The sequence below is a fragment of the Maylandia zebra genome, linkage group LG11, assembly GCF_041146795.1.
Source record: "Maylandia zebra isolate NMK-2024a linkage group LG11, Mzebra_GT3a, whole genome shotgun sequence".
In the NCBI taxonomy this organism is placed as follows: Eukaryota; Metazoa; Chordata; class Actinopteri; order Cichliformes; family Cichlidae; genus Maylandia; species Maylandia zebra.
In genome coordinates, this window is record NC_135177.1 from 6,571,149 (window position 1) to 6,597,470 (window position 26,322).

A 26,322-nucleotide genomic window follows, 5' to 3' on the forward strand; every position below is an offset into this window, starting at 1 on the left:
AGACTGATGCACTCCGGTACAAGCATCAGCAGAGCGTCAGTTCAGAGCCAACAATGCGCAACATTTATCGGCTGCTCGCCCAGCAGTATGATCCTCTCGGGTTTCTTATTCCATATACGACCAGGGCAAAGGTCATCGTGCAACACCTCTGGGACAAGAAAAGAGGATGGGATGATCCTCACTTACCTGAGAATCTGCTCCACGCCTGGCGTTTGTGGGAAAGTGAACTCGGCCAGCTCTCACAGATAACGCTGCCGAGATGCTACACTGACTCACGCTCGGATTGTAGTCACAGCCATCGAAGCCTTCATGTGTTCTGTGATGCCTCTGAGCTTGCCTATGGGTCTGTGGCATATCTATGCACCGACCAAGGAGAAGGAAAGGTCCAGGTGGCTTTCTTGGCTGCGAGGTCGAGAGTTGCACCCAAGAAGCAACTCTCAATTCCAAGGCTAGAGTTGTGTGGAGCCCTTACAGGAGCACAGCTGGCTTCTGTTCTGAAGAAAGAACTGACCCTTGACATCCAAGATGTGGTGTTCTGGACAGACTCGACTACAGTACTTAACTGGCTCCATTCAGATTCATGCAGATATAAAGTCTTTGTGGGAACCAGAGTTGCAGAGGTACAAGAACTCTCTGCTGCAGCATCTTGGCGGTACGTGGACTCAGGAACCAATCCAGCAGACGATATCACGAGAGGGAAAACTGTGGCTCAGCTTGCTGGTGAGAATCGCTGGAGCCGGGGGCCACCATTTCTTCAGCTGCCACCCAGCCTTTGGCTACAAGCACCGGTGGGAGAAGCTAAGGAGGAAGTGGAGGAACTGAAGAAGCCAGTGTTCTGTGGTCTGCTTACTGGATCCGCTAGTCCAGCGATACCTGACATCAAACAGTTCAGCACATATGAGGAACTCCTGAAAGCCACTGCTCGATTGATGCACGGGGCGGCTAATGACACCAGTCACCCTGATGCTGATGACTTTAAAAGGGCAGAGCTGGCCCTGCTTAGACATTCTCAGATGGAGAGCTTCCCGAGAGAATTCACATTACTTAAATCAGAGAAGCTGATTCCATCCAGTAGCAGGCTAATTACCCTCGCTCCTGAGTATGACAAGGCTTCTGACTTGATTAGAGTTGGAGGTTGACTCCGCAGATGCGAAGGCCTGAGTCCTGAGGTACTACACCCTGTACTTCTAGAGCCTGCTCACCCAGTTACGAAGCTTCTAATCCAGCGATGTGACAATAAGCTCAACCACCCGGGAGCTGAACGTGTTTTCGCTGAGTTGCGCCGGAAATACTGGATCTTAAGGGGGAGAGAAGCAGTCAGAAGACATCAGCATTACTGTCCCGAATGCAAGAAGTGGAGAGGTCAACCAGAGGTCCCGAAAATGGCAGATTTGCCGCCCTCAAGTTTGAGGCTCTTCCGACCTGCTTTCTATTCGACTGGAATGGACTGCTTCGGCCCTATGCTCATTAAAGTGGGTCGGCGCACAGAAAAGAGGTGGGGCATCCTTTTCAAGTGTCTTACTACTCGAGCAGTTCACCTGGTAAACTGCTGGTAAACATGGATGTTGACTCCTTCTTGATGTCACTCAGACGGTTCATAGCCCGTAGAGGGAAGCCGTTTGAACTCCTTTCAGACCAGGGTACCAACTTTCGAGGTGCAAGTAAGGAACTACAAGAAGCATTCACTCCCCTAACGCCAGATCTTAGACAGCAACTGGCAGCAGAACAGATCCGATTCTGTTTCAATCCCCCTAGTGCTCCACACTTTGGAGGGTCTTGGGAGAGAGAGGTGCGATCCGTGAAAACCGCTCTGCGCACCACGTTGGGAGCGCAGATAGTGTCAGAGGAAGTGCTGAAGACTGTCCTGCTTGAGGTGGAGAGTATACTCAACTCCAGGCCTTTGGGTTATGTTTCTTCAGACATCGCAGACCCAGATCCCATCACGCCCTACTCTTTGTTGATGGGGCGGCCAGATTGCTCTCTACCCCAAGTGTTCTATCCAGAATCCGAGCTGCTCAGTCGTAAGAGGTGGAGACACACTCAAGTCCTGGCTGACCAATTCTGGAAGCACTTCATACTGCATTTTATGCCCACCTTGCAACCACAGCAGAAATGGCACAAGGACACAGACAACATTGCAGTTGGATCTGTGGTTCTCATTGTTGATCAGCAGACCCCACGAGCGCTCTGGCAAGTAGGAACCGTGAAAACTATCTTACCGGGGTCCGATGATCGTGTCAGAGCTGCAGTCGTTCAAGTAAAGGACCGAACTTACACTCGCCCGGTGGCACGGCTCATCAGGTTGCCTGTTCTACCCCAGGATTCTGCTTAGGTGCAGAGGACATTCCATCAAGGTCAAATTTGTACACCAAATTTGGGGGCGGCTGTACAAAAGGGTTAGGTTTGTGTATGGGATTTCCTATGCCCCCTGAATGCACCATCGGGGTGCATGTCCGCAACTTTAGTTCAGAGACAAACGGCAGCCAAACAACGGACAGTGTGTGCGTTCATAAGACCGTAAGTCAATGTTTTACTTCACTCAGTTATGTTGGTGTTCAGCCATGAGTGTATTTGATGACTTACCAGCAGTTTCTGCTTCTGTTTAAGTGACGTTATGTACAAGTGGCAGTTCGCTAGCATAACAGATTTGTTTGCTAATTAGCTTCTAGCAGAGAGATTCGTTGTTATCGTGTTGTTGATTCTGTGCTCTGTGTAACAGATGATAAACCGATGTAAAGTTGCCTTCAGTGCATAGTTTTATGCGGTGTGTTGATGCATAATGTCTGACTTTAAGTTTATGTAACCAGGCTGAAGTATAATGTCAGCTTATTTAGTTATATACTGTACTTGAGTACACCTCAGTTGTATCTTTATGTTTATTATGTAATCTGATTCCTAATTGATTTGTATTATTATGCTTTGTCTGCAGAAACCACACACACACACACACACACACACACACACACACACACTCTCTCGCCCAGCTGCGGGCACATTCTCAATTGGAAATACAAAGAATGACAACTTTATTCCTGGACTCTGCCTGTTTGTTCCTCTCACATCTGAACATTTGCAAGTGTTCTGACCCGACACTCTGAAGTGATTGCTGCCAGCTCAGATTTCTTTAATCCTTCGGAACAGTTATGCTACTTCACACTCGTACAAAAAGAAAGAGAAACAAATGCAAATTAATGAGTTACTACTTACATTAAAGAATTTAGAGACTAAACACGCCACTGTTAAAGACTCTCAAACATTGGAAGAGATAAATTTAACAAAACGGAAATTAAATGATATATTCGATAGACAAGAAGAACTAAAAGCTAGATTTGTTAAGCAAAAGTATTATGATTACGGCCCAGGGCAAAGAAACTATTGGCCTGGGGAATTAAAAAAACAGCAAGAAGAAAGAGAATTTACAGTATAAAAGATGAAGAGACTCAAAAAATGTGTTACACTGCTAAAGAAATACAAAACTCATTTGAAAACTATTATAAAAAATTAATTATATTCAGAGACACAAGGGGCTGACCCTCTAAACATTCAGAAATTTTTGCATTCTCTGGATTTACCTAATATTGGACGGGAACAAAACAAAAGACTAATGCAACAAATTACTAAACAAGAACTGGATAAAGCCATTGCAAAAACAAAAACAAGATGCTGGGTATGGACGGATTTACATCAGAATATTATAAAACCTTTAGAGAGTTATTATCACCGCTATTATTAAAATGTTTTAACTGTGTTGGAGGGAGGGGAGTCACCAACATGATAGATTATTCACCTCAATAACAGCAGAAAGGCTTAAAAATACAATACCAGAAATTATTGATGAAGATCAGACAGGATTTCTCAAAAACAGACAGATACAAGACAGTATAAGACGTGCCTTACATTTAATGGATTATATGAATAAATCCCAAAGGGCATCAATTGCATTAAGCCTTGATGCAGAAAAGGCGTTTGACTCCGTCCGGTGGGATTACTTATTTTTGGTTATGGAGCGGTTTGGTTTCGGAGACCCTTTTATTCAACTGATTAAAAATTTATATTATTTACCTTCAGCAAGAATAAAAATAAATGGGAGCTTAACTGGAGTAGTGGACTTGCAGAGAGGATGTCAGCAGGGATGTCCGCTTAGCCCAGCCTTGTTTGCTTTATTTATTGAACCGCTGGCGCAAGCTATTAGGGAGGATGAACAAATGAAAGGGATATGGATACGGAATATAAAACGGGTTTATATGCAGATGATATTTTGCTGACCCTCACAGACCCAGAAAGAAGCTTACCTAAGTTATGGTCAAAGATGGAAATGTTTGGAGAACTTTCCGGATATAAAATAAACATTCAAAAAACACAGGTGATCACATACAATTATGTACCCACAACAAAGATCAAAAGTACCTCTAAATTCAATTGGAATAATAAAATGATTAAATATTTAGGTATTAAGATTCCCAAAACACTGACAGAAATCTATGAAATAAACTACTCACCAATTACAAGGGAATTGAAAGAAAACATTCAAAGGTGGAGCCTACTGCCGCTTGATCTGTATAATAGGATCGACCTGACCAAAATGAATATACTTCCGCTTCTGCTTTTCCTTTTTCAATCTATACCGGTACACGTACCAGCCAAACAATTTGCGTTATGGAACAGAATGATTTCGGGATTTGTATGGAAGGGCTGTAAACCCAGAGTTAGATATATAACATTGCAACTACCTAAGGAATGGGGTGGACTTTCCCTCCCAAACTTAGAAAGCTATTTTAAAGCAGCACAATTAAGATACTTAATTTATTGGTGTGATCCGTCGTACGAAGCAAAATGGAAATATTTAGATGTGACACAATTAAAATTACCACTACAGACAATACTAGGAGATTAAAAAAATTAGATTTGGAACAGAAAAATAATTTAAACGAATGGACTAAAACTCCTTTAAAGATATGGTTTGATGAATGCGAAAGTCTTAAATCAGGAGCTGGAATCAAACAACTCAGATGGGTCACACATGATAAGGAATTTATCCCTGCACAAACAGATAGACGTTATACAACTTGGTTAACAAGGGGGATCGGACCATTTTGCTCATTGTTAGGAAAAGAAGGATTACAAAGTTTTGAAAAATTAAGAGACACCTATGGTTTGGAAAACCAAGATTTTTTCAGATATCTCCGAGTCAGGTCCTTTTTCAATAGTAATATAAAAACTACAGAAGAACATAGTGAAGGCCTAGTCCCCGTTATAAAAGAAGCTTATAAAGGTCAGATTAAAAATAAATTGATTGCTAAACTTTATCGGAACCTACAATCACTTAAGGATCAATCAACCAATTATATTAAAATTAATTGGGAGACGGAGACTAAAATCAACACATCAGAGGACAGTTGGTTAAATATATGTAGAACACAGATGGAAACTACTAGCTCGGGTTATTGGAGGGAATTCACGTGGAAAAATTTTATTAGGTTTTTTATAACACCCAAAATAAAATACAAACAAAAAGGTCAACTGACAGATGGATACTGCTGGAGAAACTGTGGGGGAAACATGGCAGATCATTTTCATATATTTTGGAAATGCCCAATAATCCAACCATACTGGAGTGAAGTGGTCGAATCAATTTACTTGGTGACTGGTCTAAACTTAAATTTGGATTTCTGTACTGCGTATTTGGGCAATATCCCATCAGCAGCCTCCTTAAGGGACAAATATTTGATAAACATCCTGTTGGGATGGAGGAAATATATAGAATGGAAAAACTTACATTTTTTTTTAACCTCAAAATGAACCAATTTCATAAAAAGTGGATGAAGTGGGAGAGATTTGTTGAAGGTGGTAATGTGGGATGATGGGTGGTGGGTTATATAACCAGAGCTTAACTAAGTATTTTCACGCAACTACTGGAAGAAGGAAGGCCTGCTAAGGACGTGGTCACTGTTTTTTAGAAGGCAGCTCATAAAAGAGACTGGAAATACCCTTCCTTGGGATGATATGGACTGTAAAGCGCTGCGTGGACAGTAGCAAAAACCTGACGACATGGGACCTGTAAAGAGGTGGAGGGGAGCTCCCCCAGACCGGGCAGATCTGAGGGTTTCACTGTGCCATTATGTTATTGTCAGTGTGTATATTATGTTTGTTTGTTTGTTTGTTTTTGTTTTTGCTGTTTTTGTTTGTTTCATGTGGATGACTGTCATAATTACAAAACTTTCAATAAAAAAAAATATACATTTAAAAAGCTGCTATTTTTTAAAAGACATTAATTTATACGTTTTATTTATCATCAAAAAGACAGTTTTAGCAGTTGCATCCCGTACAAGTAGTATATATACTACATAGTATACATTATACTTTTTTGGATAACGTCTTATTTTACTTCAACTTTTTAAATGCAACAAATGTGATATCAACGTGATGAAAATGCAAAGAATACCAAACCCTTATAGCCCACAGCAGAGCAGTCGAATGTGGTAAAAGATTTTAATATACACTTACAAGTGTTAATTCAATTTTATTTATATAGCAACAAATCACAACAATAGTCATCTTAAGGCGCTTTATATTGTAAGGTAGACCCTACAATAGTACATACAGTGAAAAACCCAACAATCATATGACCCCCTATGAACAAGCACTTTGGTGACAGTGGGAAGGAAAAACTTCCTTTTAACGGGAAGAAACCTCCAGGAGAACCAGGCTCAGGGAGGGGCGGGGCCATCTGCTGCGGCCAGTTTGGGTGAGAGAAGGAAGACAGGATAAAAGACACGCTGTGGAAGAGAGACAGAGATTAATAACAAGTATGATTCAGTGCAGAGAGGTCTGTTAACACCCATATTTGCCACAAGTGCAGGAGGAAGCTCAGGTTTATTCCTCTGTACTGGTCCCATCATGGACAGCTTTCTTCTCTGCAGTTGCAGGCCAAGGGCATATGAAGTAAACAAGTTGTTACAGGTGATTGTTTCCTTTTGGAAACCTTCTGTAATATTAGGGACAACTTGCATGCCCTGACTGCGGGCCAGATAGTTTAGCATCGTACACTATGTTCCATGTACAGCTGTACCTGGCATCACATACTGCCCATGTTTTTATCTCATAGTTCCCCAGTTTACTTGGATGTTCTGTTGGAATGGACAGAGTCCTCTGATGGGACTTGGTGCTCATACAGTCACATCAGTACCTGGATCTTACATCACAGCAGGAGAAACACCCACGTGTTCCATACACCTCATGGGAGCACATTTGTGTCACGAACGATGATCTTCTATTGTGTCTTTATCATGAAATGATATCACTTTTGAGATTCTATGATTAATCTTGTGTTAGGCACGGTAGCATGAAAACTTCCCTACCAGACTCAGGATGTCATAAACTGGCTGTAGCGACTTTACTGGATAGATGCACGGCCGTAAGAATCATACCCACCTATGCCTACAGCTGCATTCAATCCATTATTCTTCATCTGTTGTTGTCCCTCCTTGTTTGTCATTGAGTTGGCTGTAGAGCAGGTCATCTGCTAATTGGATAGTTGTTGGTTCAATCTCTGTGTGCTCTAGTCTGGAGTTCTTACCAAGGTGTCCTTGGGCAAGTTACTGAACCCCAACTTGGTCTCTGATGCATCCATTGGCATGTGAAAGTTAAAAAGCAGAATACATGGCGTATAATGCTTTCAGTACTCGAGTAGAAAAGCAATCGAAGGAGTATGGGACCTGGCATATGTGCTTGGACCGTGGTAGATTGTCTTTCTCTGTGACGCATGAGAGTCATGCATCGTCTGTCACTGGCAAGAATAGAAGACCAGCTCAATGTTTCCTCACATTACTGCAAATATTTCTGTCTCAGCTGACTCCTCTTTCTTGCTTGATTCTTTGTCTTCATCATAATTGAAATGGATGATGTGTAGTCCTCTGACACATCTTCTATTTCAGTTTCACATTCTGAAAATTCAAGAAACTTCAAGAAGCCCAGTCACTTTCTTTCCAAGCTCCTTAGACTACCATGTCCTGGATGCCTGAGAACCTACTTGAACATAGTTCAGATTCTTCCTCATCTTCATCGGTTTCCTTCACTTCACTTCCTTCAATATGTGCATTGTTCTACTGGTCATTCCTATCCACAACATGGTAAAAAAAAATACTTTTTCATACTTTCTGTGTATATATTATTGTAGGGTCTACCTTACAATATAAAGCACCTTGAGGCGACTGTTGTGATTTGGCGCTGTATAAATAAAATTGAATTGAACTGAATGTAGAGCACCCGCCTCCTCATTGTGTTGCCTGTTGTTGTTATGACCATTGCTTGACCCCACACATCAGTGACCCAAGATCAAAGATGTTTGAAAGCAGTATGTTGTGACAATGTGACCCTTTACAACACTTTGTACTTTGGGGTCGTTTTTGACCCCTTAGGACAACAGGTATTAGCAAATCCAATAAAAACCAAAACCATAAATAAATCAAATTACTTAAAACTTATACCAATCATGCATAGCATAGTACTGAATAACTCCTGTTATTTTCAGACCATTTGATGAATAAAAAACACATTTTTGATGGCGAAAGATTTCTTTTCGGGTCAAAAATGACCCGAGGACAACACAAGGGTTAAGCCTAAGACTGGTTGGAAAGTCTTGGGGCTTCATACGGATTTTTCCAGACAAAAACTGCCTAAAGATGTCAGTTTTCATGGTAAAGGTTCCTGTACTGACAATCAATCATGTGGTTTGCCTTAGAGATACACAGATACACAGCTGAGGTCCTGAGCATGAGTAGTGTTGAACTTCAGGTTGTTTTGATGAGCAGTGAAAGGATCTGAAGTCTCCGTGAATAGTAGTGGCCCAAACCAGTGATGCTGACAAAAGGTGTATATGTGTGGTTTAAAACTTAATTGAGAGCTTGACAAAATCTTGAAACGACTTCTTTCTCAAGACTCACTGGTGCCTGTAGCCTACATGCTTTACAGACTCCAGATAAACTCAAATATAAAACACGGTCCTGCAATATGCGATGTGAACCGCATGTGTCTTAATTGTATCATAGCAACCAATTAACCTACTCAGTGTTTTGCATGTACGTGCGGCGGGCTTCCACCTGCATTGCCAAGCAACACAGAAAAGCAGGTTAATAAGGCCGTGAAGCTGCTGACCCGCCTTAAATCCTGCTCGCATGTTATTTGGCCGCTTCAGCGAGGACAGATAAAGAGCCGAGTGGCAGGGCTGCCCACACCGACTTCACAGTAATCACATTACAAAACCTCATTATCTATAGAAGACTACAGGAACAAACAGGCAGAACAACAGAGTAATCACTTTTAAAGTTTTATTCATTACGCTGCAGTTTGACTACAGCATAAGTACAAGCATAAAATCTTTGACTACAACAGCACTTAGAGCAACATTTTTTGATTTTTTTTTCTTTTCTGTAAAAGTATTGCAATAACAGACCTTAGGCCTAAAACCTATTACATCACAATTGCTTAAATAAAAAGAGGCAAAAATACACAACAATTTTACCTCTGTGTTTGTGTGTATGTGTGTGTATTTTATTTTATATATATATTTATATAGATATATATATAAAATCACACACACATTGTATGGTTACTGAATACAGCCATATATATCTAGATTTGAGCACAGAGGGGGGAGAGGAAGAATCATTTTTGTAACGAAAGCTAAACGATGTTACAAAACCCATGATGGAAGCAGTCCTATGTTAGCTGTCAAGACTGAGAGAATACCAAACTGTTGACACGATATCGTCGTCATTAAAATCAGGAACAGTAAAAAGAGCTACTTGTGGTCTTGTCAGCAGTCGAGTACACATTTCTGAGAGAGAGAGAGAGAGAGAGCACTGCGAAGAGAGAAATCAAATAAAAGATCAGTCTGAGCCCGTTAATTCTTCAAGCTAGTGCAGGAAACGAAAAAGAGAAAGAAAAACTTTTAAATTGAAATTAAAGGAAGAGGAGAGCCGAGCGGCACGCCAGCCAAAGTTACAATAGAGACCATTTCCAAATATAAACTACACAACTGCCACTTATTTGGTGCTTCAAAGAGAACATGGCGCGTTGCTATGTACATCGTCTATAGATAAGAATGAACATGCTCTGCGGTTATTGTACAGTGGAGTTATTTTCAGTACATACTGTAAATAAATGACTACAGATTAAACATGACTTTTGTTTTAATATACTGTGCCACATATAACATTATAATGTAGAAAATAATCGTGAAAAATAACAGAGGAAACAAACAAAAACAAAAAAAGTGAGTTTTCCCCTCGCTCGTGCCATGCTGGTGCAACTTTCCAAACTAAATGGATTTTTTTTCCTTCTTCCCCTCCATTGATGGTTTTCCTCTTTGACAACCATGCAATTAAAAACTAGAGCTGAAATGCCTAAACATCCAGCCGGACCAATAAGCAGAGCCCAGTGTGCTCAGCGAGTTTTTACACTTTGGCAGAATTACAAAAACTAAAAATCAGACGTACAGAGGAGCACATTCTCCAAGATCACGGAGAAGTGCTGACAGCTCTCGTGTGTGTGTGTGTGTGTGTGTGAGATATAGGTTTTCTTAAAAGATCTGTATAATAGAGCTATACATTTGTTAGTTGGTCAAAAGAAAAATCATCAGCCAGTGCCTAAATGATGGCTGGCACTGTGACAGAAGAATCCGACAAACACGTGAATATCGTCTCTCAACAAGGGTCCTTAATCCCGAGGTTCTCTCGTCCTCATAACAGACTATTCATAGCAAAATATTATTATTAAGTAGTAATTTGTATTTGTGTTGCAACCATTTTCTAAGCGTACTTTGCAAACCACGTTTTCTTATTTTTAAAAAGAAAGAAAAAAAAAAAGACAAAGCACATTTTTAACTGTAGGCATTTACAAATTTGATGCTGCCTTCTTAAAATTCTTATATCGTCTATACATTATATTACATTATTCACAACATCTTTTTGTGGTTTCTACCCATTGGGTAGGATATGTGCATAATATATTCAAGTTATATACAGCACCTTACAAACAAACATAAAGAAAGACAGACTACTGAAAAAAGCACCGTTGGAAGTGAGGCACAACGAAGGTGGGAGCTTTTTGAGTGCAAGTGGGTTTCCTATGTCTGCTCCACACGGGTCACATTACTGCTTGGAATGGCTTCAGTGGCTTCTCTAGGAGCGACCGGTCCTGTCTGGCACAATGGCCGGTGAGCAACTGCCGCACTCAAAAATAAAAATAAAAATAAAAAAAGTTCAAGGTGGAGCAGCAAGTTTGGAAACAGGCACACTGTTGCTCATTGGGAGGGAGGGTGGGTGCGTGAGAACGCCCCAGAATCCTAAATGTCGGAGCAGACTCATCCGTCCAAGACTTTAGAGAGAGGAAAAAAAAATAAAAAAAGACAGAAAGGATCGCTTTTTGGCCGTCCTCGCACTCTGCTTCTCTATTCTGCCAGACAGGCGGCGATGAAGCCACCCTCGCGGATTCCCAGCAGCAGTCTGACTGAGGTGTGGTCTGCTCAAACATGAACGTTAGGCACCTTATTTACTCACATAATAGTAACATGCAAACCTCCTTGTAGAAAACATAAAATTCATCTTTGTATCCTCCATTTACAAGCTATGACTGCGCAGAAAGAACAAGCAGAGAACAAAAAAGAAGAAGGAAAAAATACATTAAAAAAAAAAAAAAAAAACAGGGGAAGAAGATGTGGGGCTGGAGTAGGTCAAAGGCCAAAAGTGTTGGGACAATCTTTGCTAGGTAAACACACCTCTGCTCGTCTGAAGTCAAAGTGTTGGAACACAAGGCTTGATGTCTCAATACTTGTGGGTTTGACTGCAAAGGGCCAGATTTCTCTCCTTCTGGTTGATGTGAGGGGGGGTGATACAAAGACTTTGGGCGGGTTGGGGTGAGCATGAGAAGCAGCAGTAGCAACAACAGTAGCAGCAGCAACAGCAATAGCAGCGATGTGATCTCACTCACACACACACACACACACACACACACACACACACACACACACACACACACACACAACAAAACCTTAGAATCAGCTGATAACCACTGAGACATTCAAACACACCGATGCCGACGGGGCTTCCGTTCAGACTGACTGAAACTTTCTTATAAGTGACTCATGAGTGTGGAAGGAGGGGGACAAACATACATGAAGAACCACTTCCTGCTTCCACCTCAGCTGTTTGGCATGATGCCATCGAACACTGCTGCACTCGTCCAATAATCACCCGTGTTCATCTGGCAGCAGCAGGTGTTCTACACCGACACATTTCATTTCATACTACAGAGGTTTGTGTATTCGTCATACGAGACCTCATCAAGTTTTTCTTTGTTGTGCGCTGACAAGTAGTGATAAAAGATGTTCAGCCTGGTGTTACTTTATATTTTTTCTTGTCAACAAATCCCATGAAAAGATTCATAAGTACTGCATGTTCCCAGTGCACCCTGGGATTCAGTGTAAAATGTTACAAACCCAACACAGCCTAATGGAAATAATTTAAATGAGCAGTTTAAACAAGATTATATCAAATGATCAGACTACATTTTACACGTGTCGCTTAAATTTGAACCTAGCAGCTCATCCCATAGGTATGAGAAGCACGGTCTTGCTGAAATAAGCAGAGGCTTCACTGAAAGATCATCAGGGTGGGACCACATGTTGCTCCATCACCCAGCATTACTGAGGGTTTCATCTGGCACGAGCGTGGGCACAAACACGTTTTCCGTTGCAGTCTTCAGAGTATCGTATCACTAACCGTCTTTACTGAAAGACGATCCTTTCTAATCAAAGATGCTATGGACCTGTTGCCAGTTAGCTGTGAAACATCCTGCAACTTCTTCAGCTTTTCTGAAACATCCTGGCAACAAATTCACACAATTTCCTGAAACAAAAATGATCTGCAAACGTGTTATTGTTAGCATGTTATTCCCATGAGCTCGACTGTGGTTGAATAACAGTGAGTCGCACCGGAAAGCATGTTCCTTCATTACCAGCACGCAGCCGTTTACATGGACTCACACAGCCTTCCTGTGGGTGCTAGTGCCCACTAGAGCACCAAATGTGTTTGAGCTTAAAATAGTCCTCAACCAGTCCAAATCTAACTAGAGCCACGTGTGCAGCGTCCAGGTGCTGCACCCACCACCTCCCTGTGAGCCTCACGCTGAAAAATCCACTGGTTGGATATTATTATTTTTTTAAAAAGGCTCCACTAACAGACCTGTCATAATGACTCCCACGTACAGAGCTTTAAAATCGTGACAACAGTGGACTGTGAAAGCGATTGCTCTTCGACGATGAATTTTGGCATTAACAAGAAACACACTAATTTAACCTTGAGCCAAATGCTTCTTTTAAATATTGTGTCTCTTCAGCAGAAATGAATGGAACTGGTGCTTAGTGCCGAGTGCTACAGACGGGGTGAGGAGGTCACAAAAGTATTTAGACACTTTCATGGGATTTGCTGAGAGTAGGAAAAAACATCAAATTCATACAACCTTGTCCTCTGATCTTGAAAAGAAAGCAGAGCTTTCGTTTTTCAAAGATTTAATACATGGAGGGACTATAAAGACTGCACTTCACTCAGAAAACAAGCATGTCCCGCGTGCACGCCAACGTGCTGAGGCTGTACTGCTAGCACGCCTGGAACCAGTACGTAGTATGAAACAGACTCACATCATCATCATCCCAGCTGGGCTTTTCCTTTTTGGGGTTCGCTGGATGCATCCACTTTGTTTGAGGCTCACTGTGATGTCACCTTTGCACTGTGACAATCAAACATGGAGCATTTCTGCCTTTTTAAGAAAGACACTCGACTGTATCCCGATGAAAGCTGAACTGAAGCTGTGTTAAAGAAGTAATATGTCCTTGAATGTTTAAACTGGAGTCAGTTAATAAATCATTCAGTTACAATCTCTCACACACACACACACACACACAAAACTCCTGCAGGAGCATTAAGTGCTTTTCTGTGTTGTTAAAAGGTCTGACCAACAAACGCACACGTGTACACACTTATACAGTGAGGAGAGGGCTGCACCAGCACGCTGCCGAATGAGAACTCCACTCCAGTCTCCACTTTAAAGGGCTCGGCGGACTCTGCATCATTTGATCGCACTTTTTCTGCACACGGATGGATGGATGGAGTGATGATGAACAGTGTTTACCGGAGACGCCGTTAGAAAAGGGGGGAGGGGGACTGGCGCAAACAGGAAAGAGAGACAGATAAAGCGCAAGAGCAGAGGAGAAGGCAACGATGAGCAGAGAAAAAGGCTAGATTTTCAAAAAGGTTTTTTTTCTGTGTTTCTTTTACAAAAAGGAGCCTCCCATAGCCCTTTGACTTTGACCACAGACAATTTTCCTTTAAAAACCTGATCTCTGTGCTGACAGACGCAGACAGGAATCTTCACTTTGTGTCATTCTTTTGTGGCTTTAGAAACGTGAAGACGGAGAGTCGAGCCTTCTTTTTTTTCCCCCCTCCTTCTTCTTCTTCTTCACATATTTTGTGTTTTTCTGTGTGGGTTCGAGTTCAGTGTGGTGGCTGTTGGCAGAATGCACTGTGCAAGATGTCTGAGACGAGCATTTGGGGAAAGGCGGTGGACCTGGATGCAGGGAAGGGGGGCGAGAGGAAACATCAGGTACTCAGCAGTCAGGGTAGATTTGAAATGAGAAGAATCTGCTCTGACCACCTGCTAGACAGACCCTCCTTAACAGGGGCTGAGGGCTTTCTTTTTTAAACTTGATATCAAAACAGCTGGGCTGATATCTCACAAACCTGAGCCTGGATCCCACTGAATCCAGCCAAGCTGTGTTTAGGACTCTAATCTTTGCTCACTTCCTCTGGTGGTTAGTTATAACACACCATCAATCCAGCAGCTGCTCATGAGGCAGATTACCCCCCACCCCTCCCCATGATGTGAACGCAGACATGAAGCAGTACAGGTTATTCTCTTACTAAGTCTCACTGTGCCTGTGGTGTAAGCAGACAGAGATGTTTAGGCTGGGTACAAGGATTTCTTGCGGTTTTCAAAAAAGGAAGGACATAAGCTTATAATACTTGTTTTTTTTTTGTTGTTTTTTTTGTTGTTGTTGGGTTTTTTTGTTTTGTTTTTTTGTTTTTGCTCCCAATTGTTTAAAACAACTTTGGAGCCAAAGTTCAGTCAGTCAATCAGTCCATTCACAAAAAGGCCAAAAAAACAAACAAACAAGACAGGAAATTAAAAACATCGCTGTTATAACATAACATCATTTCCCTCTTCTCTTTTACAACAAAAAGATAGTGCAACTTTGAGATAACGTTTCTTTTGTGTTTTCAATGTTAAAACAAGTCATCCCCCCCTTTGTTTTGCTTCCTTGTGAACCTTGGCACTAAGATTTGGGTTTGTGAGTCTCTTGTTTCGTTGTGTTCTCTGTAAAGTCCTTGATTCTCAGTTCTCGCTTTGTGCACAGATCCCGGTCCAAAAACAGAAAAACAATGAAGAAAGAAGAAAACAACAAACCCCCCCAAAACTGATCCCTCCTCAGTTCCTGGGGACAGCGGCATCGCCGCCAGGGGGAGTGGGGGGGTGAAAGAGAAAACTGTTTCAATCTGTGCTAGCAGTGTGGTTCTTTCTTAAAATAAGGAGGGAAAAAAAAAGTCTGGACACAGTGCGTACATCCTGTCCCAGCAGTGCTAGCGCATGGATGAAATGAGATCAGTTGTTGGTTCCTCTCTTTGCTCGTTTCTGTAGCTAAAGTTGGTGTGTTTGTGCATGGGAGTGTGGAGAGAGGACGTGAGAGACAGAGCGATAAGAGAGACCCCGGCTTACAGGAGGTCTGGGGTGAACGAGAGACACAGATCTCAGTCTGGGGTGGGTTGCCCTACCTCTCCCCTCCCTGTTTCTTCACACCAAGTCCTCTGGTTGGCCGTCCTTGGCCTTGGCAGGTACAATTGTGCTTTCTGATTGGCTCTGCTGCTGGATTGTCCTACTCCCCAGCCCCCCCGGCCTCCCCACCCTCTGGTTATTGCTGTGCTGGTGTAGAAAGAATGCTGAGCCAGGGTAGTGGCCTATCACCTCGCTGTATGCTGGCGGGGGGCCCTCCATACGCCCGTGGCTGCTGGAGTTGGCGGCACTGATGCCCGAGTTACTGCTGGGCGGCCTCGGGCCACCGCCCCCCATCCCAGCCCCTCCTCCCCCTACCCCTCCTAGACTCCCGCCTCCTCCCATGTCGATCAAGTCACTGTCGTAGATGGTCCGGTTGGGCGGTGCCCTCACCGACTCGCGGTTCAGCTCCATCTGCTGCTCGGGGTCACGGAGCTGGAGGGTGCAGGGTCCCTGGTACGGCGGTGGTTCCTCCCCGTCCGACAGAGAGATGGTGGGCGGCAGGTCAATCTGATGCTGCAGGTAGGGGTAGGTGGGCTGGAAGCGGCTGAAGCGGTCACGCTGCATGAAGGAGGGAGCGGTGAAGCGATCCCTCGCCTGCGGAGCATATAACACCTGAGAGACAGAGCGAGACAGAGGAGTGAATGAGCTGGGACATGCACGAGGAGAGGACAAAGATAAAAGCTTGGCTGTGAGCTGGCTGGCATCAACAGGAACTCGATCAGTCTTAATACCAGTATCTTTCTGATACACATACAACGTGAAAATGACCAAACACTCAAACTGATGTTCAGTGCAATGAACTCAGAGTCACTGTTTGATCTACAAAACTTCTGTTTGAGCTTTTGGGAATAATTCAGCAGCTCATCGTTAAAAATCTTTTTTTTTTTAATCATTAAAATCATTTTCATGACCAGTCAGCCTTGTGAGTTAATGACACTGTAGCAGCAAAAACTACTTATCACGTCTGGCCTGCAATCCAAAATCCAAATCTATCAAACGAGCAATGAGGCTGGAAGCAACAAGTGTTTCTCATTTTATTTGTCAAGTGACTTATCTGTGATTATTCATCCATCCCAATTCATTACCTGTAATTTTTAGAGTCATACCCAGAGTCTATTAACAGTTCAGCAGTTCTGACCTTACCCTGTACACAGCCTTCATTTGTTTATTCTGTTTTGGTCACAGTGTAAACCAGTTATAGCCTCACAGCAAGTCACATGATGCTTTCTGCATAACAATCATTTCTGTATACGCTGATTTCACGCAAGCTTTTGCTGGGAGACGAGGCTCCGTACAGTGAAGTATGGTTACCATGCTGCATATTTAAAATGAATGATATCCTGGTGCAGCAACGGCACACGCCAGCGTGCCACCAATTAGCTGTGACAGACATTACAATGTAATTACAGTAAAGAGGAAGAAAGGAGCCTGCACTCAAACAGAAAAACATTCAGCACACCGGTTCATCCACCAGCTTTTGTCAGAGATCTTCACCTCAATTAACTCTTCAGACTGTGACGGCATGATCCATTTCTTCATTTCTCACATTTCTATCCAATTCCACACATTTCCACTGTGTCGAGTCATTATCAGAGGGAACCCATTTCAATTAGTGACTGCGGCTCTAATAGCCAACCCCCACTGACAAGGCAGTCTGGGTGGAGAGAACAACAGACGGGGGAGGGAGGGGGGTTTTTAGAGGATCAGGGCAATTGAAATGGAGAGACGGAGTGAGGGAAAGAGTGGAACTGAAAGGATTAAAAGGAAAGGCTACTGAGATAAGGAGAGAGAAAGAAAGAGCACAGAAATGAAAGGAGGAGAAGAAAGAGGCAGGGAGATAAAACGCGAGAAGGGAAAAAGAGCTGAAGGCAGAGAGAGAAAGGACAGAGACAGACAAATAGACAGACGGCAGGGGGAGAAAGGTGTGGAGCTGATAGAGGGAGCAGAGCGCAGCAGAGCGGGGCAGCTCTCAGACGTCTGTCTAGACAGTGTCAGGGGAGGTGTTGCTGATTAATGACGCACCAAAAACCATCCAACCCCCCGCCCTGCCACACAAACACTCAGTCAGCCCCCATCCCTGCATCCATCAGCCACCCACACTCAGTGGCTGCGTCTCCCTCTGCGTTCGTCTCTCCGTGGCCTTTTCCTTAGTTTCCGGGTCTCTCTGGGTGCACACGTCGTTTTTACGACTCTCTCTCTCTGCCGCATAAATACTGGGGCACTTTAAATCCGACTTGGTGCTACAAGCCAGTACAGACTGCCAAAGTGCATCCACACTTGCCAGCCAAAAACTTTCACACAGCCTCAATATACTATTATCTGCAACTAATCAATACTACCATGTGATTTTCCAGCAGTCTTTTAACCCAGCGCGTCTCTTCCGACCCTGACTCGGAAGCTCCTCCATCTGGCATCAACGCAATTAAGAGATCAGATCACCAGTCACAATGAGTATACTGGCATTTGTCTGTGCTTTTGTATTCACGAGTCTTTGTGAACATGCCAATTTTGATCTTGTTTTGGAGTACAGTGCCAGGCATACCCATTGCAACACAGTGTGTGAGCTCCAATTCCTGCACGATCAAATATTTACCAGCAAGCAAAAAAATGCACATATCAGGCTCTCTGGGCCCTGACTGAACCGCCAAACAACTCTACAAGGGCAAGCGCTGATAAATAAGCCAACAAAGACACAAAGAGAAGCTGAGAGGAAATGGATGTCTTTTATAACGGGGCGAGCAGAGCGTGGAGATTAGACAAAAGCCATCCCTGAGTGTGTTCAGGTCTCCTTTCTCTGTTTTATTCCTTTTAATTACCATTTTTACACACTGCACTTCTCTATACCAACTCTGAATGCCAAACTGTTAAATGCACTTTTATCATCTATGTTCTTTTCATTGCATTTTAGTTTGATAAAAAGGTATGAATTTTGGGGTTCTGTATTTGTTGTGTTTATTTGTAAGGGCTGCAGCTACTTGAAAATAAAATATTCAGCAGCAGAGAGCATCTGATTGTAAGCCTTTAAAGATCACTTGGTTTTTCCACAAGGACAAACACTGAATTAACCCATAACCAGAGCTGCCAACGAGGTTTTTATTAATATTTAAATTGCTTCCCTAAAAACGAGGCGAGAAACTAATTTAGCATCCTAACCAAATGAACCAAGTCCAGGTGGTCACACTGTGATTCTGACTGAGATGCAGCTGCAATAAATGTGTCAGATTATCAAAATTTATTCAGCCATACGTTGCAGTTAACAATACCTCTACACTCTTCTACGCACTCTGCCTACAGACAAAATCTGTACTGAGGAAGGATACTGCGCTGGGCTGAATATTTGTTGACATCATCATTGCACGTTCATAGTTTTTTGTTTGTTTGGAGAGACCATCAGTGTAACTGTGTTCTTTTATTTTTTTTTTAAAAAGTGCTGTTTTATGCATTCATTGTTTCCTTATAGTTGCGATGCTGACAAGAGTCATTGTCTCCATTTAGTTCTTTATACCTTACTTTGTTAAAGGTTTGAGAATTTCTAAAAGCTCCTGCAATTCAAGGAAATTCCTGACAGAAAATGTGTCCAAGGATCACAACTGTTTCCAGATCCAATGCTCAGAGAGAAAAGACCAACAACCTTATCACAGTAACTTAACTGGTTAGAGGCTACACACTCAGGAGCCTGCAGACAGCCAAACTAGCAGAAATTTTAGTAAGAACTTGCTGAATCTACTGAAATTCAATATTTGTAAGTTTACATATAACAAGTGTAGACAAAGCAATACTCAGTTTCATTGTGGAAAAGTGAAGTTTCATTCAGCTGAGCACTCAGCTCCTATAACATGGGGCATTAGCTGAATGTGTTTATCGGGAGTCAGTGTGGTGGTCTTACCTCCGAGGCACCTTGCCGAGAGCCGCTGTCTGAAGGCCACAGGCACCCGTCCTGCACATGGAGACACAAACAAAGAGGAAGGCAAAGGTTCAAAAAGTCCCCGGGTGGGTTGAAGATTGTTGTGTTTGTGCTTCAGTGGGATGCTCAGGTTAGCAACAAAAACAACATATTACTAGAGATGCATAAACAGGACTGGTCCAGAATTTAAGATGAGAAAAATACATGTAAAAGAAAATGTAAAAATGGTGTCATCAGGTAGCCTGTCCAGGTGAGCAGCTCCCAATGTAACAAGAATATGAGTTGACCAAATATATGCCCAGATATCCAGTGTTGGATACTGAGGATGAGCTGGGGCTGGGCTCTAGGGATAAAATGTGTAATGCTTTAGAAGTCTGCAGTCATTACGGTTTGCTGTGTCTGAAAAGGATTTTGATGTGACACCATTAACAAACTTTCTTACTTCACAGCTAAAGAACAAAAAAAGGAGAAGAAAAAGAAGAAAGCATGAATTAAAAAAAACAAACAACAACAACAAAAAACCAAAAAGTAACAACTTAATGAGGACACAAAAGATGAAACAGCGGCACTGAGAAATGCCTGATGGCTTCAAACCCAAAATTCTGCCCTGTTTGAGAGCACAACAAAAGACAGAAGACTCCATTTTAAAAATAGGCAGGATAAAAGCTACAACAAATAAACACAACTGTCAAATAATTGCAGTTTCCCCTTCATCTACACTTGACTGGAGGATCTTTTCTCAGACAGCACAGTCAACAACATTTAGCTGGGGTTTTTTTGTTTTGTTTTAGGGGGAGCAACATGAGAAGCATAAACATGCATAAATACTGTTTATTCATGCATCTTTTAGGGGTAAAGGTCATCATTCAGTGGGCTTGTTGCTTTCTGATGTTGCTTTGTACCTCGCTTTGATTGAATGATACACAGCACAGAGTGGCAGGAGGAATCAAAAAGCAGAGCTTATTAGCTGAACACTAATATTCAAATTGTTGGTAACAGTACACCAAAGCTGACAAATCATTAGGCTGAATATGTTTATGGATCCATAATGCATCATGTTTTGAGCCTGAGTCTATTTCAACGCACATAAATAAACTGTGTGTGTGTGTGCATGTGTGTTTGTCCCAGAGTGTACATGTCAGTACGGGGGCAGAGCGGCTGCCGTCTAGACGGCGCTGTAGTGAATTAAACATCAAGACCTGACAGAGTCTGGCTCTGAAGAAACCAATTCAGCAAGTTCATCTAACAGACGCGCGCGAAGACGTTACCTCGCTGAAACTGGGACAGAAACTCAGACTGGGATAAAAGGATTCATTTAGCTCAGCACAGCTTTACTGGGAACATACTGGTAAGCTATGTTTGTCCTGCTGCAGAAATACAGAAATGTACTGTCACAATGAGTAGGCAGGGACATTCAGTGAGAACAGATGAACACACATGCGCGCGCACACACAGACACCAGTTTAGATCAAAATGTTACTGGCATGGATGCTGGGAGAACAGTGCCGTCTGAGCCACTCAGTACAAGCAACACAAACAAACAGTCTCTTTTTAGCTCTCCCTTTCTTTCGCTGTTTCTCAAACACCCACCCGCCCACAAACCCACCCACCCACACTGACCTGTTGTAGGGCATGGTCATGCCTGCGGGCCTGGCTCTGCCTCGTTATGAAAGACCAGGTGGAGAGCTTGTAGTGGTTGAGCAGGCAGATGATCACCACCACCATCACAGTCATCACAACGATGATGATGATGATCTGAACAAACTCCAGTTCAGCTGCACAAACACATGGAAAGAGAGGAAGAGGATTAGCATCTAACTTTTAGAGATTAAAGGTACTTTAGCAGTTAATGACTACTCTTAATATCAAGTTATTTAAAAAGGAAAAAAAAAAAACACATCACGTGGTTTCCAGACAAATCTGCATCATCTCAAAAACACCCAATACATTTTCTAAGAGCACAAACAGACCGACAGAAATATTTAATTTTGTCCAATAAACACTTTAAAGCAATTCAAATTTAATCACATGCGGGGAAATAAGATTTGAGAATGTTTCACACACATCTTAAAAACTGCCTTCAAGTGAAAATCACATTATGTAGCAGAGATAGTGAACACCTCCAGGATTAGGATATTTGCAGGCCTTTTAAAGTCAGACAGGTTGAAATTTGACTGAACTACTTCAGTTTGAGAATCCTAAGAGTCACATTAATCATTCTTCGTCAAATCTGCACTGTTAAAAAGGCAGATTTAAAGCAAAGTGATAACAGGCCAGTTTCATAACTAAGATCATCTCTGCTGATGGAGATCATGCAAAATGAAGCCTCCAGGACACCCGGTAAGAGGACCAGTGATTTGAACCACGACTGAGCTGCTCTAATGTGTGTTCGCCAGCAGAGAGCAGCACAGGTCAATCTCCAAGTGGCTGAGTATATGTGTGATTTACACAGTATATGAATATGTGTGTGTCTGTCTGAGGAATCTACAGAGAAAAGCTTCAAATCACAAAAAAGATGAGTGTTGAGACAGTGTGTGCCGTCTGTCCCAGAACACAGTGGTTCCTTTGTGGAGACACTGAATAACTGTGGTGTTCTGTTCTGTGACACACAGCCACACACAGCCACACACACACACACACACACACACACACACACACACACACACACACACACACGAGCATCAGAGCTGATGTGGTATGACCTCCCAGATCAGGGCACCACCGGGAGACACAATGATCGCCGCTTTTCACTTACGTCTGCCTCCCATCTCTTGTTCATTGTATCATGCTCTCTTGCTCGTCTTTGAACCCTGTCTGCATCTCAGCTCACCTGCCATCACTTTCTCCAACTTTCCTCTAACCCTATCCATGCATCCTCCTCTCCCTCACCTACACGCCTCTTCTTGCAGTCTTTCAACTCTTGTCTTTACCGATCTCTTTGCATTCTTCCCTCACCCACCATCATTCATTCCCTACATTTCCCTCATTCTTTGTCATCTCCTACTTTGGTTCTCTCCCTTCTTTCTCGTCCACCCCGTCTCTGCTCCCTGCCAGCCTCCCTGTCTGCAGTGTGACACTCTTTTGTTGTGTTGTTGGTTTGTTCTGAGTAGGAGTCTTGACCTTGTCCGGTGTTGGCACCCAGTCTGACCTCTGACTCACACGCTTGCGCACTGCTGGACATCCAGTACACTGTGCGTGTGTTCTGTATGAACAATGACACAATGTACGCTCTGCTATTTCAGCCACAATGCCTCAATTCTCAATGCTCCCCCCCCCCCAAAAAAAGCTCTATGCAATCTGAGGAGCACATTACCCATGATGCAACTGGACAGCTTTTGACATGGCAAGGGTAGACCAAGTGAAAAAAAAGTAAGCAGAGTGTTAAAATCCAAAAACAAGAAGAAATGGAAAGTAATCAGTAACAGAATATCTTGTGAATTCTTTGAAATTAAGAGCACAGAAGGAGACAACCAGAAATGAAAGAGAGCTAGTTAAAGCCAACCTATCTCAGGCTTGCCTGCCTAATAATCCTTCGTGGCTTATTTGTCTGCAATATGGTGGGTTAGAGTCAAAGCTGGGCTGAAATGCAAAACCCACCCAAACCTGCCTCTGCTTTACCACAGCAGCCACAGGGCGGGGCAGGAGTGAGAGGAACAAGGCCAACTAGAAAAAAACCACAGTGAATGGGGGGTGGGGGTAAGAAAAACTGTGGGAAGGAATGAAACCTAAACCAGCAAAACCAACGAACATTAACCACCAAAGAGCAAAGAGGTGGGTACTGCAACCAACGGTGACAGAGAAGCTCCACAACTTCCCCTCTGAGATGAAAGTGAGGTGGTGAAGTGAGCTCAGATGAATTTAATAGTATAATTCAGCAAATTTACCTCATTAAACAGCCTTCTCAAACTATTTAATTGACAAATACAATAACAATCTTAGTGGAAAATCATGACCCACCCCTCTCACATCAGACATTTGAAACTAAGGTATTAAACTCTTGATCGCAGTGCGAGTCACCTAATATTTAACAGGCAAGAGTAAGGGGAGTGCTGAGAGTCGAGATGAAGGGTCGAAACTGGTGTTTAAAAAAAATCTCCTAGTAACATAACATCATGGAGGAAGCCTGTGGCAAGGAGCGACAATTCAAACCTTACTGCCCATCTCAGCTCGAAGACCTTGTATCATATTATACCAGTACAGCAGGAAACCTGGCCTACTTGTGGTTGTTAGTTTCCAAAAGTCAAATGGGTGGCAGAGCCTTCAGCTGTCAGGTGATCTCATATGGAACCAGCTCCCAGTATTCAAATTCTCCTTTTGGATAAAACCAACTTGTGTACCTCGCTCAGGGAACCTTCTCTGAGGTAGTTCTGCTGGAGGTCTCTGTTAAAAGGGAGTTCTTCCTCCTCACTGTCTTTAAGTGCTTGCTCATACCTCATTCTTGTTGTACCTTGCAATATAAAGCTGCCTGAAACTGGTGCTATATTAATACAGTTCAGTTGTACTGAGCCTTGTTGAAGTGTGGTGAACCCCTGCTTTAAATCATGGGGCAACATGAACATCTGTATCAATTCATTTAACTTCTGTCAAGGTATTTTACTCTAAAGTACAGCTTCATTGTGGTACGAGGTTTCATACCAAGAATATATGTACAAGATTGAATAAAGTTAAGTAAAAAAAAAGAAAGAAAAAAAAAACAGAAGACACTCCCACTCCCCAGTTTGGGCGCATCAGCTCTCTGTGAAATAAAGCACGGTGTCAGAAAGTTAAGTTGTCGAGCTGCCTGCTTTACTTTGGAGCTTCATCCAGTTACCAGCCTGGGCCTGTGCATTCACCACAGCAGCCACAGGGAGGGGACGGAGGAGGCTTTCAATCAGAGAGAAGCATTCTGGGAAACCAAGTCGACCAGGCCCTCCTGTAAGCCAGCTGGATAAATATCACATACTCTGCCTTCTGCTGTTGTAAAAGCGGCACAAAGCCGACGCCTGACTCAAAGCTGGTGTACTTCTTCTGAAGTGCACAGGCGGGGATGTTTTCACAGCTCAAGTTCATGTTTTTACAGTTCAAGCAAAATAAAAAAGTACAGCGGCTGTAGTTAATGGCCTCTTCTCTAAACGCCAGGGAGGAAGGAAGCCAGAGGAGGAGTTGAGAAGAGAGGAAGGAAGTGCGGGGAGGAGAAAAGACTGGGGGGTGTCCTCTCTGAACCCAGTATCCACCCGAGTTCAGAGGCTCCAGAACAGAGCGTACAGCACAGGCTCGCTCACAGGCCAGAGAACAGTGTGTGCTGGCAGTCTGCATTAACAGCACCAGCCTGATGTTATTACTACAGTAATCCACTTGTCAAAACAATATCAGCCCGGCGTCTGCAAAAACCCTTATTCCTTCAGCAGGATGAATCACTTGCATTACAAGCCAGCCGTCCTGTCGTTTTTTTTCCTGCTGCGGTGACGAGAGAGGCCATCGAGTTTATTCAAATCATGTCAAAGTGACCATGCTGCACAGCACCGAGCTTAACACATCTGTTCGGGCACTGGCTGTTTTTACACAGCACAGCTTTGTCGACAAAAGGGAAACATTAAATAAAAATATAAAAAAACCATACTGTACATACAAGTATACTTTGAGGGTGTTAAAAAAAGTAATTCAAAGCCAATTTTAAAGCAAGAATTCTCACTACCAGAAGGCAAGTAGAGTTTTTTTAAAAACATGCTTATGGCAGCAAATATAGCACAACTAATCTATATTCTACTGAAAAGGCCTCTCTGTCAAATGCTATAAATGTTAACTACATAAAGCTTAAAACAGTCTTCTTCAGGCTTTTGTTTTTTTTAACTGTAGCCAATTTCATGAGTCAGGAAGTGACTCAGAAGAAGATACAAATCAAGTAGGGCTTACAATAGAGCTGGGCGATAGAACGATAACGATATGTATCGCGATATAACCTTTTCTCGATAGAAAAATTAAACTATCGCGATAGACCTCGCCGCTCTTGTCCTCTTAAAAAGACAAAACAAAAAAAACAAACAAAAACCAGCCAATCCAAATTACGTAGCGCAGAGCCGAACCAATCACAGCCGCAGCGTCACGTCACGTGACTTGTTACGTACAGCACAAGTGCCAAGCCGCACATGTGTATTTGTTTGGGAAGCAGCCAGCCACCGTACCGCCCGGGTAATGGAGGAAATGAGTGTGCCGACTAGAAAAATCAACCGAGCGTGACCGAAGAGAAAACAGATGATGGTTCCAATGCCGGAGAGATTGTCGAACGGAAGAGCCACAGAAGTTCCGTAGTGTGAAGGTATTTCGGCTATTTCAAGTCTGACAAAAAACAGAGTAGCGTGCACTGTAAATTGTGCCGAAAGCAAGTCTGGAAATACAATAAACTGGTGCATGCGCTACGTCCACACGTACCCGGGTATTTTTGAAAACGCAGATTTTTCTATGCGTTTGCACCTTTCGTCCACACGTAAACGGCGTTTTTGGTCACTGAAAACGAAGATTTTTGAAAACTCCGTTTTTGCATTTACGTGTGGACT

General features: G+C 42.9%; 1 protein-coding gene across 3 annotated transcripts in view; it reads right to left on the reverse strand.

Annotated features, from left to right (window-relative positions):
- Positions 1–9,312: 9,312 nt before the first annotated feature.
- LOC101486909 (low-density lipoprotein receptor class A domain-containing protein 4) overlaps positions 9,313–26,322 on the reverse strand; it is a 266,855-nt gene continuing 249,845 nt past the window's right edge. For all 3 annotated transcript variants that reach the window (XM_004560061.3, XM_024804137.2, XM_012921524.3), the window contains 3 exons: positions 21,410–21,564; positions 19,772–19,822; positions 9,313–16,497 (listed from right to left, as the gene is read on the reverse strand). In XM_004560061.3, the coding sequence (XP_004560118.1) occupies positions 15,904–16,497; positions 19,772–19,822; positions 21,410–21,564 (800 nt within the window). In that variant the 3' untranslated portion in view covers positions 9,313–15,903. The remainder of the gene's footprint in view (positions 16,498–19,771; positions 19,823–21,409; positions 21,565–26,322) is intronic.